This window comes from Dermacentor silvarum, chromosome 1, assembly GCF_013339745.2.
Source record: "Dermacentor silvarum isolate Dsil-2018 chromosome 1, BIME_Dsil_1.4, whole genome shotgun sequence".
Taxonomy (NCBI): domain Eukaryota; kingdom Metazoa; phylum Arthropoda; class Arachnida; order Ixodida; family Ixodidae; genus Dermacentor; species Dermacentor silvarum.
Window position 1 is genome coordinate 198,532,304 of NC_051154.1, and position 19,269 is coordinate 198,551,572.

At 41.3% G+C, this 19,269-nt stretch overlaps 1 protein-coding gene across 3 annotated transcripts in view; it reads left to right on the top strand.

Moving 5' to 3' along the window:
* LOC119436629 (phosphatidylserine lipase ABHD16A-like) overlaps positions 1-19,269 on the top strand; it is a 90,495-nt gene that overhangs the window by 52,138 nt on the left and 19,088 nt on the right. For all 3 annotated transcript variants that reach the window (XM_037703551.2, XM_037703549.2, XM_037703550.2), the window contains exons 18-19: positions 2,191-2,289; positions 9,647-9,693. In XM_037703551.2, coding sequence (XP_037559479.1) covers positions 2,191-2,289; positions 9,647-9,693 — 146 coding nt within the window. The remainder of the gene's footprint in view (positions 1-2,190; positions 2,290-9,646; positions 9,694-19,269) is intronic.

Below are 19,269 nucleotides of genomic sequence, written 5' to 3' on the forward strand. Positions count from 1 at the left end.
TCGAACAAACGTCTTCATTTTCGCTCATGCGAGTATGTCGGCAGCGTGCACATTGGCTTAGCGATGGATGCCGTATCCAGACTCGCTTTGAAAGGATTCTTAACATTATGAGGTTTGACCATGATGGCAACACACCTCGAAGGTGTGCAACTGGGGAAGCAGACAACCTGTTCGTCAGATGTTTGCGCTCAGTCTTTAATTCACGTCACCCACAGATACCAATCACAGAGCACGCTGTTGTCCTTAGCAAGCCGCAGGAGCTCATCGAGCGCACTCGTCATGGCACCCCGCGGCGGCTGCAGGATCTTTGCTAGGCTGCAGACGCAGCTACATGCAACTGTAGTGGCTTAGTGCATGATAGGGCTGGAGTGTGCGCTTGCGCTTGTGCCCCACTCTGGTCGAGCTATGTGGTGTGGATAGCTTGACCATCAGATAGTAGCTACATCCAAATTGTGCATTTTTCGCAATAGCTCAATGCAAAGCGAAGTCTGCCAAGGCATCTAGCCAGGAGCAAGTGTGCACTGGCAAGTGTACGTCTGGTACCCGCCACGGTGGCTTAGTCAGATAAGGCGTTGCGCTGCTGAGCACGAGATCGCGGGATCGAATCCCGGCCGCGGCGGCCGCATTTCGATAAAGGCGAAATGCAAAAACGCTCAGTGTGCTTGCGTTGTAGTGCATGTTAAAGAACCCCAGGTGGTCAAAATTAATCCGGAGCCCTCCACTACGGCGTGCCTCCTAATCAGAACTGGTTTTGGCACGTAAAACCCCAGAATCAATCAGTGTACGTCTGGTATGACTTAAGTTTTGCGTGGTTTGAGGCTAGTTGAGTGTTCAAAACAGAGAAATTAGCGAGGCCCGACGGTAATGACATTAATAAGTAGTGTGGCTAAAATTTTATTCCTATGCGGGTGGGCGCGGCCGAGCATTAGCAGATGATATACTAGTATGATAGTCCTACTTTCGGAAGTGCTTAATTCTGTCAAAATTCAAAATGCAGATTTTCGCTTACTTCAGCCCGTTTATTAAACTGTGTCAATAAGTACACACAGTTACAGTAAGAAGTGCATTGATTTAAACACCCTTCTTGATTGATGGTGACTATTGGCCAATAGCAGTTGCATATGGGAATCTGCTATATGACTAAATATAGCACCCCAAGAAGAGTGAGGAGAAACGCGTCTGTTGAAAAGAGAATGTTTGAGAGAAAGGTGACTGCGCGCTTCGCTTGCGACCTCTGCGCTGCGCACAACTGCAAAATTTGGCTTGAGATGTTCACGGCAGCGTATGCTATCCGTGGGCTTTGCGTTTCCACCAAGCCCAAGAGGTGGCTCGGACCACTTTAAGAAAAATAGCTTTAAACTGTATTACTTGTGTTAAGTAACAGCCCAAACACTCTAAGCCTTAGAAAAACTACTTGCAAACACCAAAGCACCCTAAATAATTTACTATAGTATTACATACTTGTTTCTGTGAACCAGTTTCAGTGTCCAGGAAGTTGAAGCGTGACATCGCGATACAACGGTTTGCTCAGCAATGTTCTTGTCACTGCAGCTACCACACGCAAGAGTAACCAGAATAAGCACGTGCGCTTCTCTTGTTTATTTGAATTTTATCATGAGCAACACTGTCAAACCAAGCCTCATTGCCACACGACGTTGGCAAATTTGCTTTGTGTTGTGACATCACGATGTCGACAAAGCCAGATCCATTATTTCGAGACAACTTTCGTATCAAGATTAAAGTACCTTATCAGTGTTTCCCAAATTTCATACATGCCAAGTCGGATCCTTTGAAATGTGGGAAGTATGTAGAGGTTCTACAACTTCAAAATATATCAGTACCGCTTTGATAGCCTTCTTTGACTTCACTGGCTGCAGTAGTACTTGTGTGTTCATGTGTTTTTTGCTGTGCTTTCTGTCAGCATGTTCTTTACACATTTCTGCTGGACAACTGAGGTATAGAAGGATGTTGATTATGTATATATATATATAGCTCAACCTGAAAATGAAGTTGCTGTTAGAACTGATTGCCGGTTTGTTAGTGTGGACTTCTCTGGTCAAATTGTAGTACACATTGTGCCATTCACCTCGTAACTCCTCAGTTGGTGTCCTAGGCTTTTTTTGCATCAAAACAATATAACTTCAATAATCTACATAGCCCGCTAAGGAGCATGTTGCCTTGTCTTTATAGTGGTTCTTTGGAACGAAGGTGGTGTGGATGAAGATGCCTGCATGGAGAAACTGGCGTCTTACATCAGGGAGAATGGTCCATCGTTCCCTATGCTCATTGGTGAGCTATTTTCTGTTTTCTTTTTTTCTTGGAATGCAGTGCTATTGTTTTTGCCATTATTGAGGATGAGTCTTGACGTCTAGTGCAGTTAAAGTTGCTTTCTTTTTCTTTCCAACAACAGATTACTTGTGGCAGTAAAATCGAGAAATAACTACTGATAGGTTCATTAATTAAGCTGCACTTATTAGCTTCTGTATTGCTAAGGTTTGAAAACTGTCGTATGCAAATTTGCAAATTTGCAAATTGCTAGTCTCGCACTGTGGTAACAAGTATATACACAACAGTTGGGGTGCACAGAGCAAGCCCTGCTCTTGGAAACAGGGCTACATCAGATCCGCTTTTGTGCCAGGCACCCTGCACGTGCCGGCACGCCTTCGTCGCATCGCTGACCTTACGCACCCATCTCCTGTCTTCCTTCCACCCTTTTGCGGATGTTGCAGGAGTTGTAGGGAGACCATAGAGGTGCGACTAAGGCAGGTGCAGCAAAGCTGCTTGCGTTTTTTTTTTCCTTGTTTTTTGATTTTGTTATCCTTTTCTGTTCGACGCTGACACCCAGTTGCCAGATTTAATTGTTATAGCTGATAATGTGGCATGGAGGGGGAACATATTAGTAAGCAGTTTATTTTACCATAGAACACACTCGTAAGTTCACAGAGCTCATTACTGTGAAATCTCGTTGATACGATTCTGTATAATACGTTTTTTTGGATAATAACTTTTTTCTCTATTCCCGGCGTCATAAAAGATTAAGAGAAAATGAAAAATATTTGGGAGCTATTTTGCGACTGTCCTCATCTGAACATACCAAGCTGGCTCATCCACTGCAGTGGCGTCATCCTGCCTTCCCACTAGGCTGGTGCATCGCTCATGTACACAAAGAGCCTTTCATATAACAGATGAAATTAGAGATTAATGCCAGAAATAGGTTCCCTTGACTAGCTGTACATGCTCTCACGTGCTTGCTACCTCAACGTACCATAGTAGGAATATGGATGCAGGAGCCCTGAAAACTTAAGCTCAACTCATTTCATGGTTAAAAAAAAAGGCAAAAAAGACACAATATGAGTAACTCTTTACTACAACAAAAAGAGTTCATAATTAAATATGAGTGTGATTTTTATCTTATTAAGAATGTGACACATCGTTAGAATGTCCACACATGGGTCTTAAAATAGGCACAATTTTATCACTTAACCCTTTGCGGTCCGAAACTTTTACCTACTTTCTGGCTGTTCCGGTCCGAAACTATTTTGCCAGTTTGTGGCGCCGCTAACAAAACCACCAACTGTGGAAGAAAAACTCGCAGGATATTTTTTCTCTTGCATTCTGTAGGCAACTTTGATATTTGAGATATTTTAGCAGCGTGTGATACCGCTCAAAGCATTCTCCTGGGGGCAGGCCAGGGTTGTTGCTGCAGGTTTTGCAGAAAAACAGTTTCCCTCCTGCCTCCATTTGTTTTTCGATCGCTACAAGCAGCACAGTCCTTGCTGCTTCGGCCTGGGAGCTTGTAGATGAAATGGCTCCTCCCATCTAGCCTTTCCTCGCACTCCTTCCGCGCAGACGGGCCTCGCTTTTTGGCTCTAGCCCTCACGTCACCCACCAGCTGTAGGATGAGGTTGCGGCGGTACTGCAGGTGTCGCTGTTCTTTCTCACCACGATTCTGCACCTATATGCACCTCAAAATAAAGCTATTGACAATGGAAACCCCTAGAAGCTTTCATTAAATACACCACCGTAAAACGCACGCGGTGAAAATGTGGTCATGCTTCTCGGCGAACCGCGCGAATGTGCGGTTGCGCGCGCAAGTGAGAACGCTCTGGTATCCAGAAGCCGTGCTGAACATTGTGCTGCACCCTAATGAAAAGAGAAGTAAACTTCAACAAACAAAGTTTAACTATCCCTCAAGAGATGGCGCATCATGTGTACAAAGAATGCGCACGAATCGCAGTGAGAAAAACCGCGAAATTTAACCCTCGAACACCATTGTCAGGCGGAGCCCGACAGCGGACCGCTACGGTCGTGTTGCGTTGTCGGGCCCTGCCCGACATTGGACCGCAAAGGGTTAAAACAAATTCATGCAATAAGTTTTTGCAGTACTAGATTTACCAGTCCTGGGTGGATATTCTAAACAATTTTCATAAAAATTGATTATTGTTAATTTTTTTTTAAACGTCTCCAAGATGTTCAAACTTTTGCTATTTTTGCAAATTTGGCATTCTTCGGATTTTATAATGAAATAAAGGCGTGGTGTAGTTATACTTCTTTTTTTTTAGTTTGTGAGAAACTTTTTGAAGATTTGTCAGACATATTTTTCAGCTTCAGCGCATCAGCTAAAATGGGCAAAAAGAAAAACTCCTCTAATTTCCGGGTCAGTCAAGAGGCAGTTGCTCAAAAACCAAAGTTTCGCAAAATTTCGCAAAACGAAGGTTGATTCTTTTCTACAAAGACATTTTCCCACTTCAGATAAAAACTTAGCTGAAAACTATAGTCGGGACCGCCCTTAGTCTGTCCTTAACCCTTAAGATGCTGTGTACACAATTGTGTACGCAAAGAAAGTGCGTAAACAGCAAGTGCATTGATGAAAGTAATGGTATTTAAAATGTGTCGCACGCATCTTGAAACTTTGATTGCAATTCTGTTGCAAGTTTGAATAACAGGCTCAAAATGTTTTAGTAAAACGAGTGGGACGGTAGACAGTTGTGTGTACTTGCTCGGTGCGAGTATGTCGTATGTGGTGGTTTCACTCCTTTCATGGTTTTGCACAGTGTGTTGCACCAGGCATAATATTCAAGTGCCTGGATAGGTGCTTTTCAAGCCTGCTAGACATGAAATAGTTCATGTTCTCGTTTGTAATGTTCTGTAGTGAGTATTTGCATGGAGTCCATATTCTGTAAACTTGATAAAACCCACTCAAGAATTGAAAATTAATCTATTCTGCAGCTGTATGCTTTTTATGATTTCGAATATGCAAGAAATGCGATGAAAGTAATGCTAAACGTGGGTGTGACTATACTTCTGTCTGGTTAAAATGTTTGAATGTTTGTCCCCTCTGCTTTTTTTGTTTTGTTTTTGTGGAACCCGGTTATAACAATGGACGTTTTTCCACTAATTGACCCCTCTAGTGGCCAACTAAATTTGACGGGCAAGATGCCCACAGGTACATGTGCCCACCCCTTTCTCGCCTCTACAAGCAGTCTCTCGCGGCATCCCTGTGTCCTTTTTCTTGTCATCATCTGTGTTGTCGAAGCAGTTTTTTGTTGTCCCTTCTTTAGCACACGTGTATTTGCTCACGTGTAGCAATAACACTACTTTCATTTACTGACGCTGTGGGGATCAAGCTGCCTTCCCACACCTCATCTCCCCAGCTCGTGTGTGGTGCTTAGCTCAGTCTCCGGGAACAGTCGCCCCAGTGGCAACACGGCGGACATGGCTAGTGCGCCGGAGCTAATTTCCCACGTAAACCGTGCTTCGCCCTTTCGGCGTCAAGTTACCAAGTGAGCACACGTCACTGGGATGTGCCCTGATTGCCTTCCTGTGTGGAGGCTTCCAGGCGCCTTCTCCACTTAAGCTCTCCTCTGCTGAGCGCTTCATGGCTTAGCCGTGGGAGATGCTCAGAGGCCCACAGCGAGTTGGTTACATGGGACCTTTGCTCCTGTGACTTAACGTTCTCGCGCTTGGTGGACCACTACCCAGTTAGCCCTAGTGCAAGGGTGCACATACTCGATCGGTCTTGTGATGAGCCTTTGCCCGTAAGCATTGTGACTGTCGCACTGTGGTATATCTTGGAGCAATAACCCCATGTTTCTTGACATTCTGATTGAGAAGCCTTCTCTGTGACGTGTCGGAGAGTCAATGAAACCTGCCGTAGCACCTTTGTGCGTTGTGGAGTGCAGGAGTGTCATGTCCTTTTCTGACTGTCGCTTGTAGGGTGAGCCTCATGCAAATACATCTCCACAACGCAAAGGCAACATGCCAGATACGACGTCATGGAACCAAGATTTTATAGATGTGCCAGCATTTCTTCTTGAACAGCTTGGCCAGTACTTTGATCCAACTAGTGAAGTTGTGCGACTGTCAAATGCATTGGGACAGGAATTGTTTCTTGGATAAACTCTCGTGTTGTTTCGAGTCTTGGCGCGAATGACGCTGTTACCATGCGCATACATGGGCTTGATTTCATTGAAAAGCGGGCACTACAAGAAGCTCATCATGCTGGACAAATAACCTTCAAAAGTTCTGCTCGCGTACTGCGAGTGCACTACAGGGCAAATTTTGTTTTTCTCTTGAGATGTAGCATATGGCATGGTACGTGGGTGCAGAAGGGGAGTAGGCGCAACACGTTATGTCAGGTGTGTAAAGCTTTATTTGCCTGGAAGAAAAAATAACTCGGAGTTCTGTATAATGCGACACCACAAGTGTGTCGCTTTGGTCTTGTGTGATTTGTTCCAATGGACTTTGTGCCGACATTCCTCTTTTTGTTTGGCCCCAGCCAACCATACAGCTATTTCTGCAATGCATGTGGTAACGCTTTCGTCAGCCAATGGCAAAAACCTTGCATATACATACCAGTAGATTAAAACAGCGCCGAAACTGTTGAATCAGTCGTAGGGTGGCAATTGCGACTCTAATGTTTACAGCGCTAATGTCGTGCTGTTAGCAGACTGCAGGCTCGTCTCACTCAGCAAGAATTGAGTGATGGTTCACTGATAACGTATTTTTTTTAACTTGACTGTGTGTGCCACACCAGTACAGCATGTGCAACATCCCACGCCGGGTTTGTGCACTCGACAACCCAGCAAGTGTCTGGCATGAGACTCGTTGAAAACGCTAAGCCTATCGCTCGAGCGCTAGTTTACAGAATTGTTTTCTTTGACAGAGCTGCTTGCTGTCTTTCCCATGAAATGAGTTGCTGAAGTGTTTCCTTAACCGATATTATTGCCCAGAACACGTGCATAATTATTGTTCAGTCCCTCAAGCTCATAAAATTGCCGCAGATCATGCAAGGGATCACCACGCACTTGCTTTGCACACTTGCCCTGGGGTAATGGTAGCACAGCATGGCTGCAGCTGGGAGCGAGGGCACGCGCATGTGCATAGTTGAATTGGAAAAAGGTTAATTATCTGTTATAACGATGGGATTTTTTAGGCACTTTAATATTGTTATAAGTGGGTTCGACTGTAGTTCCATGTGGGCCAACATCCTCAAGTCAGCGAGTTGCTCCTTGCACTCTTGTTAATTTCATCATGTGGCCCTGGTAGTAGAGCATTAGCATCATCACTTTGTAGTTGCGTTAACTATGATTATGGTTCCCACCATTGCACAATTGTCTTGTGGGGAAGACGGAATGTTGGGGAATATGAGACCCCAACATCTACTCAAAGTTGTTCACTTAATGGCATATGTTGCAGTTCAGAATGTTGGAGAATGCAATCAAGCCTCGACATAATGAACAAGAATATAACAAATTATTGGATGTAACAAAGCAAATTCAATATGTTTATGACTGATGTTGGCGTGTAATAAATATATGCATGTAACAAATTCCAGCTTATAATGGAGGTGTTTTTGTCCTAGATGCAACTTTATTATAACAAGTTTCAACTGTAAAAGAGTCTAGCATCTTTGCAAAATTTTTTAACTTAAGGGCATATGTTGCTGTTGAATTGAATTTAGTTATCACTCAATACATGTACACTTGTTGAAAATATGAAGACCAGTATTGGGGTTTGAAGATATCCTAGGCACTATGTGAAAGGATTCCCCTTCTCAGACTGAAACTTTATTGCTAATTTATTTTCTCGACATCTTCCTAGCTCACACTTGGATGGGTTGCATTGTGCGCATCTGAGCTTAATAGCTTCTAGTACATTATTCTGTGACTTGTGTGTTTACCCTGGTGTTTTACATATAGGGTGTTTTAATGACGACTGTCTCCTATTATAAACAGGGTAGTAAAGACATACTAATGATAGTTTGTGCTAGTTTTTGCTGGCCATCATAGGAGTGGCAGACAGCAGAATTTGCGTGATAATTACAAATATAAATCAGCCACTCAGCAAAGCATGCATCCATGAGTGAAAAATCCTCTGTGCAGAACCAGTGCAGAGAAATTCTGACTCAGAATGTGCAGCAAAATGCATTGCTACTTCAGTTCATATCTTTCTGCAGTGTGGAAGCATGTTACTGCAGTGCCAATGTATTTCAGCACATACTTTGGGAACAGACGCTACACACAGGATTTCTAGGCCCTAGGGAATTAGTATGCTTTGCCTGCTGGCTGACTGCAGTTCTGTATTTACAACATGCCCCCTAATGGTAAATAAACAGTAATTAGCTTAAGCTAAGTAATAACATAATTGTCACATATGTTCTGATGCTCACCACTGCTATGAATCTCGGCCAGAAAAAGTGATCTTGTCCGGAATTTTCGATAATTGGAAACAGTAATGATTTAAACAGCTGGTGAGTGCATTCATGTATGCACGCACATGCACACACTTGTATGTTTAGGTGTCTGCAATTATGTGTAAAACTGCAGCCTTTGTCACTCATGCAGCAGCATTTTTTTTTTTAAAGGCTGGGTGGGTGTTAAGGCATGATAAGGCATGTTAAGGCTGGGTGGGTTAAGGCTGGGAGGCATGTTAAGGCTGGGTGGGTGTTAAGGCTCTTTTCAGCATGATAAGCAGCTTTTTACACCCCTCAGTTTTCAGATGGTGTTTGTCTGCTGCGCAGGCATCCTGGAGTGGTATTCTCGGGCGATTGCTGTTGGAGATAATTTCACTTTTGCACAACTCGGCACTCGACGCATCGAAGTATGCAGTGCCAGAAAGGCTGTTGGCCGTATAGGTGGACGTGTCCAGTGCTGAGTAATGTGAAATCTTGGAAAGTGATCGCTCAAGAATACTGCCCCTGTCTTCTTGCAACAAGAGCATTGCAGTAGCATAGCATTCTTCGGTCATTTGTACAACGAGATCACCCAATGAGTTGTGAAGGCAGTAAGGCGCATAGTGGAATGTACCTAAACACCACTGCAGTGCGAACCACAACTTGTAAAGGGTTTCTGGGATAGCATGCCAACACTGCGAGTGCAGCTTGGACATTCGTATGGTAGCTATTTCTGTCAAACAAAGGCATTTTATTTGATCCTTCTACTCTGTTAATGTGTTCAAACTTAAAATTTTTACTCAAAAGCATGCTGAAAATTAATTAGTTCAAATTTGCATAGTGATGAGCAGCTGATTTGAGTATGTCTGTGCAGACCTTGCCTTTTGTTGCTTCACCACATGCATTCTGTACTTCTTCTATTATGTCATTTCTATTAAAATTTACCTTTTCTCAATATTTACTTATTTTCAGGAGATGGCCTGAATGTTGATGTCAAGATACAGCTGATACTCTTCCTGGTAATGTCATTTATGCCTTGCATTCTTTCATTGCTAAACCAGCCTTGTGATAGTATTAGTTGCCACTAATTTATGATTAGTGTAGTATGTTCAGTGTTTCTGCTATAAAACTGTTCCGTTGGACTGTTGCACGTGGCGCTCCATCTGTGTGCTTTGTTATTATAGTACAAGGCAATTTTTTGTTTTAGTGGAAACAGATTTAATAAAGCAGCTGGATTACTTGGAGACAGACGTTGCTTACACAATAAATCACAGGGTTATGTTAGCTAATTTGCAAGCTTTTACTAATTAACTTCAAATTCTTTTTAGGGCACACTTAGCAGTTGCAGAATTGAACCCAAGCAGTAATGAAGTACTTATTTAGCAGAAATTGTTTGCTCAGCACTAGCCTAAAGTGGTAGGCCACCTTCAAAAGTCAATTTTCTGGATTTTTTTGTTTTTTACATTTTATGTAGGCCCAAACATTCAGCATCATGTAAAAGAAAGTATCTTCCTATCACCATTAGTTTGGGAGTTACAGTGAGTTTTCTAACCCATACCCTCGTAATGTGAAACCGAAAATCATGGACTATTTCTTTTATATAAATATTATTCAAAATACCTTTTTCATTTTATGTTGTTGCCGAGCAGCCACACGAACAAATGGAGACTCCTTGTCTCTCATGGGGGCTCTAGCTATGAAGCTGGTGCATTGTAGGCCTCTGTGTTGCTTGTGAGATTTTTTTCTTTCTTTCTTTTTTTTTACGTTTTTCTCAAAACAAGATTTTGCTCCACCTCTTAATATGCAAACCTTGATAACTTTTTGTTGAATGAATATTTTGATATAAAATTTTGCACACTCATTCCTCATACAGAGATGTGTGCAATGAACTAGAACAAACATAATTGAAGCAATAGTTTTGTATTTACAGCGCATTTTGCAAATAAATTTTGGTCCAAATTTGCAGTTTTTTTCACTTTGCTTAGTTTTTTGAACATTACTTTCCTAATATTTATCACATTGCATATATCCTAGTTCACTGCATAGGTCCCACACTTAGCTGCATCAACACCAGAGCTTTACTCAATTGAGCAATTCATTAGTTACTTATCACTGCTGGCGCGACTAGCACTTTTACCACATTTTATGACAAAAATTGCCTGCCAAAAAATAAAATGAACCATTTTCTGCAGTTTAAATAGTTGATTAAGTTAAATAAGACATGCTTATTCTGAAAAAAAAAAATTATTTCAACCCTAACTTCTGTAAAAACAAAAAATCTTTTTTAGTGGGCCTACCATCTCAGAGAAATACAGCCTCAAAATCTGTGGTGATATGCATTGATATTCTAGCTAACTTTTATAAGCACAGCATTTTTCCAGTATTGATTAGCATTAAATTGAACATCACTGTATTTTGTAACAGAAGTAGAAGACCCGCCGCGGTGGATCAGTCAGCTAAGGCGTTGCGCTGCTAATCACGGGATCTAATCCCGGCCGTGGCGGGGCCGCATTTCGATGGAGGCGGAATGCAAAAACGCCCGTCTGCTTGCGTTGTAGTGCACGTTAAAGAACCCCAGGCGGTCAAAATTAATCCGGAGCCCTCCACTACAGTGTGCCTCATAATCAGAACTGGTTTTGGCACGTAAAACCCCAGAAAGAAGAAGAACGGAATTAGAAGACGTAGCTCTCAGAACTGGTGCTAAGTAAGCACAGGATATTTGCTAAATGGATTACTGTTCATTACTTTTCGGAATCAGTCCACATATGGGATATGGCCTTAAAGTTAATAATTAAGAAAGTAATTAGCAAAGCTGTCTTAATGAGCTAGGGTTACACTGCAATTTATCGAGCCAGTAAGGTCCACCCAAGTAATCCATTCGATGTGAGAGATATGCACTACCTGTCACAGGCAAGTTATTGCAAGTCTGTTTCCACTATATGGAATTGCCTGGTTTAGTGGCATACATAAAAATAAATATAGATAAATAAAAGATTGTCTTGTTATTGACCTAAGCAAGTTGGAAATAGGTAGGTTTTGATTAGTACTGACACTCTTGCTGCATGTGTCATTTTTCTACTATGTGAATGATTTAACATCTGTGCTTTTGTTTGGGTTGATTTCCTATAATGGCCAGGATGTACACTGCAAAGTCACTTGCACTGACCCTCAACATGAAGTCCTTCATTTCACTGCTCCAGTTCCTCTCATATTGGTATCCAATAACAAGAGGGAGAGATGGGATGTATTGAAAAGCAGGGAAGTCAACCAGTGGTAATTCTGATTGGCTAATCTGCACAGATGGAAGGCGCAAGGGAATAAAGAGAGGGGAGCAAATATCTCACATCAAATGGTCCCTAGGCCAATCAAAGCAATTTGGAATGCATAACTTAGACTTTGCTTCAACATTTACTCCGGTGTCCTGTAGATACAATGTGCCTAAATTTGCTTGTGTGTTGTTTCTGTTACCGTTTTTTTTTTTCTAGACCCCTTTGAGTAAAAAGAGGGATGGGAGTGCTTAAATTCAAGCAATTGCACTGTTTAAGGTCCAAGCACTGCTGACCCCAAGCCAAATCAGTACATCTCTAAGCACCACAATATTATTGCGTGAGTGAAGAGAAAGCTTTTGGAGCTTTGATGGTGCACTGAAAGGGAATCATTGAAACATTGCGTTCGAATTACCATGTCACTCCACCGTTCTCTAATTTTGTATCTTTACCTGTTAAGGGGAGATGCTCCTCAGAAACATTTCTTTTTAAATAATGATGCTGGGTGAATGGAAATTCTACCACTTATAGAGCTTGATCTCTTCATTCAAAATCTACATTAAGTTTTAGGATATCTCGATGCTTTCATGTCCTAAGTGCCATGCATAAGTGAGAAGCAGTGCATGTTTGTGCAGCTGCTGGACTTAGCAGTTAGCATGATAGAGTAGTGCAAAATTATTTTTCTTATCCCTAACACTCCACTGAGTGTTAATAAGCAAGATAATGTGATTCCCTTTACAGGCAACATTTTAAGAGAATTTCGTATCTGGTGCTTCATATTCGGTGGCTGGTGTCCGAGTACATTAAAAATTTTCATCCTTAAAAAAATAAAATGATTGCATGAAATCATAGATAAGTGCATTCTACATATCCTAAAAATTACGCCCATCAAATGTGGTCTTGATTGGACCACAATAAGTACATAAAATTTTGTGCACAAATGCCTTGTTTTGCCCAAAATATGAAGTTGAGAAAAATGCGATTAAAAGTTATAAAAGTTGTTTACTTCTGTTAATTATTATTATTACTTCCCAGGGAGATTGTGATGTGGCAAAGCTAAACTTGGAGAGAAAAAGCTTAGGCCTACCACCTTGCACGAGCCTAATGGCGTGCGACACCGCAGTTTGACGCATCGCGCGCTTGAAAATGTCATATCTGTGCCTTTTCTTGCCACCTCGAGTGCTTTAAACGAGTTTATTATACTTTTCCCGGTCATTTCTGGCTCTGATTTCTTCATATGTGAAATAGGAGAGATCAATGTTGCTGAAACAACTAAAAACACAAAACCTATTTCTTTAATGAAAATTGCTGTTTTTTGATCCGCCTCGCCCTTTAAGTAGCTGCTTTAGCATAAGGCAGCCCCGATGAAGTTGCTTTGGTATTTTAAAATTATGGAGTTACGGCAGTAATGTAAACTTTGTTAGCATGAAAGCAGCCTTAATGAAGTTGCTTTAGTTATTTAGAAGGTCAAAATTGGTCTGTGATCTTAAAGGAGCCCTAAACCACCTCTTGAGCTTGTCAAGTGAACACATGGACCCGAATTGAGTGTGGATTAGTGAACATCTCAGCCAAGTTGTATTGTTCTGTGCTATGCATACGGCATGCAATCTGCCTTTTTCATGAGAGCGTGGCACCTGTCACTTTAGTGGATAACGATGCACGTTTAGTGGTAACAATGCACGTCATTACTTCATAATGGTACTTGCACAAACATTTTTCATTTGTGCTCATTGAGTCCACTGAGGTGTGATCATCTTTGCTAGAGTGGAAGCCACATTCTGATAAGGGTGGAACGCTGTAACGCTTGTGTACTTTGCTTTGGGTCAGACTTGTACACATTACAGAAGTGGCCAATTACAAGTACTTCATTCACCAATGTAATCAATTACAGTGAACAATTACTGCTGCACTAAAGTAATTCAGGAATAACTAAAGAGTAATTGATTACTTTTATGTTACTTTCCTCCCAACTTAACATTGAAAAAATATGGCCGCTGCGGCCACTTCGATGAGGGTGAAATGCAAAAACGGCCATGCAGGGTCAAGCACCTCAGGTGGTCAAAATTAATCCAGAGTCCTTCACTACACCTCATAGTAAAATAATTTAAGACTATTTGCTGTATGAACCAAAATAGGTTATTGTAGAAGTTGTAACCACTGAGTGCCATAGGAACAGTGAAAATAGTCACAAATACGTTTGCAAATATATGGCTTTGAAATGTGTATTACCAAGGGAAGCAGACTAAATTTCGAGAGCATGGACCATAAGGCAAAAAAAAAAATATTTATCAGCGAAAAAATGTGACACGGTGCCACCATCACTGTGACCCAGCATCTAAACCTTCAGATGCCACATAGCTTTGCGTGACAGCTCATGCACCCCAAAAAGATCGCTTGGCTAGAAACTGTGCCCTTTTGAGTACTAAAACAGGCGAAAGAACCAAAGAAGACTATACACTTTAAAATGGCAGAAAGTACCAAAGAAATGAATTTGGTTTATTAAAGGAATGATGGCGCTTGAAGGTATTTATTTGTTGGAGGGAGGTTATTTATGTGGTGTTTGTTCTTTAGTTGTGTATTTCCCTAGAGCAGTGATTCTAAAACTGGGTTTCCTGAAACCAGCTTTAGAACCGCGACCAGAATTTAGTGTTCTGTGGGCAGTCAGAACGAATCCTCCCCCATCCCGTTTTCCTTCCATCCTCTTCCAGAATTTGCTAATGTAGAGATGAAATTTTGCATTGCATCTTGGATTTAACCCTTTCATTACTGCGCCTAAAGAAATCGATCAATTTGATGTAAAGTTTTTCTATGCATTGTTAAACATTTCTGTCAGAATTCGTCTGCTAGCAACATGCACCATCTGAAATGACGACTGAACTTTAAATATTTGTCGGATTTGACTATTTTTGGCAAATTGGGGAGTCCAGAAAAATAACTTCCACAGGAGATATCGTCAAAACTAGCCTTCAGTGTTCCTAGCACTTCTATAAAAAGACTCAAAATTTGTGCTTTGCTCCACCCGGCAACATAATTTTTAAATGACGGCAGTAGTGAAGACAGGCGCTTCTCTCAGCTTGTCAATTTTCTGATGCAATATATAGGCTGTTTTAACGATGTTGTCTTAAACAACAGTAGATGCTTATGAGTGCGTGTTGTTTTGATAATTGTGTTCGACTAATATCAAGTGCAACTTTCCCCACTGTGGGTTGCTTTTATCCATCAGCGTTTTGGCAGCGTATGACAAATTATTATGAGCAATCCTTCCTGTCATGTGGGGTTTTCACTCGTACAAGAGCACACAGTTCATTTCAGACTAACCTTCGACTGAAGCTTGAGTAGCTGTTAATCTCTTACATTTTGAACACCACCTGTGCAAGTGCTCTTATTCATATTGTGCAACACTCCACATGACTGTAAAGCAACTGTACAGGAACGAACTAAGGAAGTGGAGGCTCCAGCGCCAGTTCAATGCACACTAGACCACCTTGCTTGCAGAGAATAGCTGATCGAACGCAGTAATCAAGTATGAGAAAACTTTTGCATGCTCCCTCAACTGACAAACATTGCTTCATTAACCTAAAAAAATGCAGTAAAAACAAATCGGGTACCTGCTGCTATGAGTAAAAACAGCTGCTCCCTATACTATAGGAACTTGCCTATTTTCACATTTGCAAAGCTGCTGTGTTCTCGCATGGCATGGGCATCACTATGGCTAGTATTGACACCACGAAATCTGCAGAATAATTTTTTTGCCTGATTTAACATACAAAGTTGGGAACTAGGAACCAGGTGCATATTTTCTATATTTCATTTTTTTTACTTGTGCTACTTATATATAAGTACTTAGACTCAGTATTTATACTAAAAATAGCACATTATTACTTCGTGTTCCTTGAGGTGCTTCTTTGAAGTTTCTCATACGAATTCTCGAAAACTGTCTGAGCAGTTATTCAATTCAATTCAGCTTTATTCAACATCTCTCAGATGTTTGGAACACGGACAAAAAGCCTAAGAAGGCTTGACTGGGTATGGCATACAGTGGTATCAGTCCCATACATGTACAGAAGAAAATCAATATGCAGGAAACGCAAAAAACTTCAGAAAACTATACGAAAATGCAGACAGTGGGCAAATATGTGCATACAGAAATTCCATAAAATATACAAAAAGTATTGTGAAAATTCACTGAATCAGAAATGGAAGAAAACACAATTAATGTTTCAACAAAAGGTAAAACGCTGAAGAGTTATACATATTAGCTTCGAAGCTCATTAAAAGAAATCATTTCTACATCTGTGCCATTTTTGGCCAACTCATTTAATAAGTTAGGTAATGTGTAATTAGCATTTGCTTACCATAGGTCGTGCGGCATTTGTCAACTTTCCATGTTTTGGGATAGCGTGTGTGGTATGTAGGGGAATTTCTTTTAAACCTCGCCAGTGATTACAGAAGGTAATTTTTCTTATTTATTTCCAGCTTATGTTGTCGAAGTAGTCTGAAATTGTTCATACATTGTACATTAACAATCTTAAACTTTTTGAGCATGCCCTCTGTGTGACTTTTTTTATTTTCTTCCACATCTATCGCAGTTCTTTCTTTTTGTTTTCGCATACTTACTGATACATGTAAAAAACTTAGCAATTAAAATTTTTATTATCAACCTATTTAGAAGTATTTGGATAAATGCTCACAAATAGGCATATTTTGCGTTTCTTCAGCGCCATACGTTTGTGGAATTATTTCGCAGGAAAAAAGTAATGTTCAATGAGCAAAGCAGAACTAAAGTATCGGCATATGGTTAGGTATTACTGGGGCAAAAAAATAAAAAAGATTAAAGACACTGTAGTTTTCAATTTTTAGAGTTTTGTGCGAATGTTCCATTTTTGGAACATTGGCGTTTTACGGTGTCAAAAGCAGCGTAGATTCGCACGTGCATTTCACCTTGTTTTTCTTCTTTTTCGTTCTCTTGCTTTTGAGCGGATATCACTCAGTTCCATCTGAGTGATCTCAGGACTCGTATTGGAGCACCGCAGAAGACCTTTGTGTGCCTTTAGTTGCGACAGTGATGGCCCGCAATAGGTTCCAGCAGCTGAAAAGGCTTTTTCATGTAGTGGGCAACACTCATTTCAGAGCAGGCGAGAAGATGGGTAAGGTGCAGCCGTTTTACGACGAAATCTCCGAATATTTCCGCCAGTTTGAAGTGTTTCACGAAAGCCTCTGCATCGACAAGTCAATGGTACCCTATTATGGCCACCACTCGTGAATAATGTTCATTCGCGGTAAAGCTATTCGATTTCGGTATAAGATATGGAAGATGGGCTATTCGAATGGGTACCCCTAGGCAATGGAAATATATTGCGGGAGAAACGAGAAAAACGAGAAGGCGCCTCTCGGGCTGAGAGTTGTTAGCAATATGGCATCTGTCCTGCCCGCCCCTGAACAGCACGAAGTCTAACTTTTTCACTTCACACAGTCTCCTGACGAAACAGGCTGACCAGGGGATTCGAGTGACGGGGACTGTACGAGATACAATAACCGGTGGTTGTCCACTGAAGAGCTTGAATGACGTCGGAAGAGAGGAAAGAGGCACTTTCCACTACAAGTGTGACGGGGTGGTCTACACATGCAGGTGGAACGACAATGCAGTCACAGTTTCTTCAAACAACCTCCGCCATGAGCCTCTTGGAACTGCAAAACGCTTCTCAAGATGCGCAAACAAAAGGGTAGACATTCCTCAACCATATTTGACGAAAAAAATACAATGAGGGCATGGGGGTGTAATGTTCGTGACCGCCTCCTCAGAAGTTATCACCGAAGACTTCGAAGCAAAAAATGGTGGTGGAACCTTTTCAGCAATGGTCTGAACACGGGTGTCGTCGCAGGATGGCTTCTTCACTGTGAGCTTCACAAAGGAGCTGATGCCGCCATGACGCACATAGCATTTCGGCAGGACGTCGTCATGTCCTTGCTGCACCTCAAGCAGAGAATCAGTGTGCGGCCTGGACCTCGGGTTCATCCGATCCGGAAGGATAGGAAAACTGATGGCACCTACATCATCTCAGCGACTCGGGGGAAGTGGGCAGAGTGCAAGAAAAATATGCCGAACCAGTGTCAGCAGTGCAAAAAGCGTCTGCACATGAAATTCTTTGCAGCATACCATGGCTTGTGAAGTGTTCACTTACCTACAGCAAGTAAGATGAAAAAAGAAATTTTTGCAAGCATTCTTATATACATTTATACTTTTGAAAGGCCTTGTACGACGCAAATAGTTATTCTTCTGTTAACATGAGTAAGCAATCCTCTTTTAACAGTCAATAAAAGTTGTTCCAGACAAAATTTGTGTTTTTCATATAGGAAACGCCAATGTTCCAAAAATGGAACATCCGAAAAAAACTACTAAGACTTTGTGAATGCAGCTGTATTTTTTATCATAGTTAATTTAGAAGACCAATGCAAATTATCAACATTTATTTCAGTTTTTTGACTACTACTTAATGGTGCGGCGCTTAAAAGGTTAAGTAAGGAGCTTTAAAAACTAGGCGTATTGCACGCTTCTGAAGTGAAAGAAGTTTCTTTATATTTTCTTTTGTTGTTACCCAAACTAGTGCACCGTAGTTTAGCGTGGAAGAAAATATAGCATTGTACAGAATATTATTAACCGAAAAAGGGAACGCAGAGCAATGTCGACGCATGAGACCAATTACTTTGGACAGCTTTTTCGACAGGTAATTAATGTGAGCATCCCAGGACAAATTATTTGAGAAAATTACAGCAAGCGTTTTAAAACTTCCCACAACTTCTATTTTGAAATCGTTTAGCAATAGTCGGGGGAGTTCGCAGAACTTGTTTCGTGGCTGAAACAAAACGGCCTTAGTTTTACTAATGTTTAGCTTTAATTCATTATTTGTAGCCCACAAGTGAATGCAATGAAGTGTTTCGTTTGCGCGAAAAGACAGGCACGCGACATCCGAGCCGGCAAAAAATAGGCTAGTATCGTCAGCGTATAATATATGCTTGGCCGTAGGATCAGTGTTAACAATATTGTTAATGTAAAGAACGATGAGAAAAGGACCCAAAATACTTCCCTGTGGAACACCTAAATTAACTGGCTTTATTGAACAAGAGTGACCATTAATCATGACAAACTGCAACCGATGCTGTAGGTACGAAGAAATAAGTGACAGAGCTTTCCCTCGAATGCATGGGAAAGCTGTGCTCCAATTTTTGAATAAGTATATTGTGATTAATATGATCGAATGGCTTTTGTGAAATCTATAAAGACGCCAAGGACCAAGCTCTGACTTTCAAACATTTCAAATATTAGTTCTT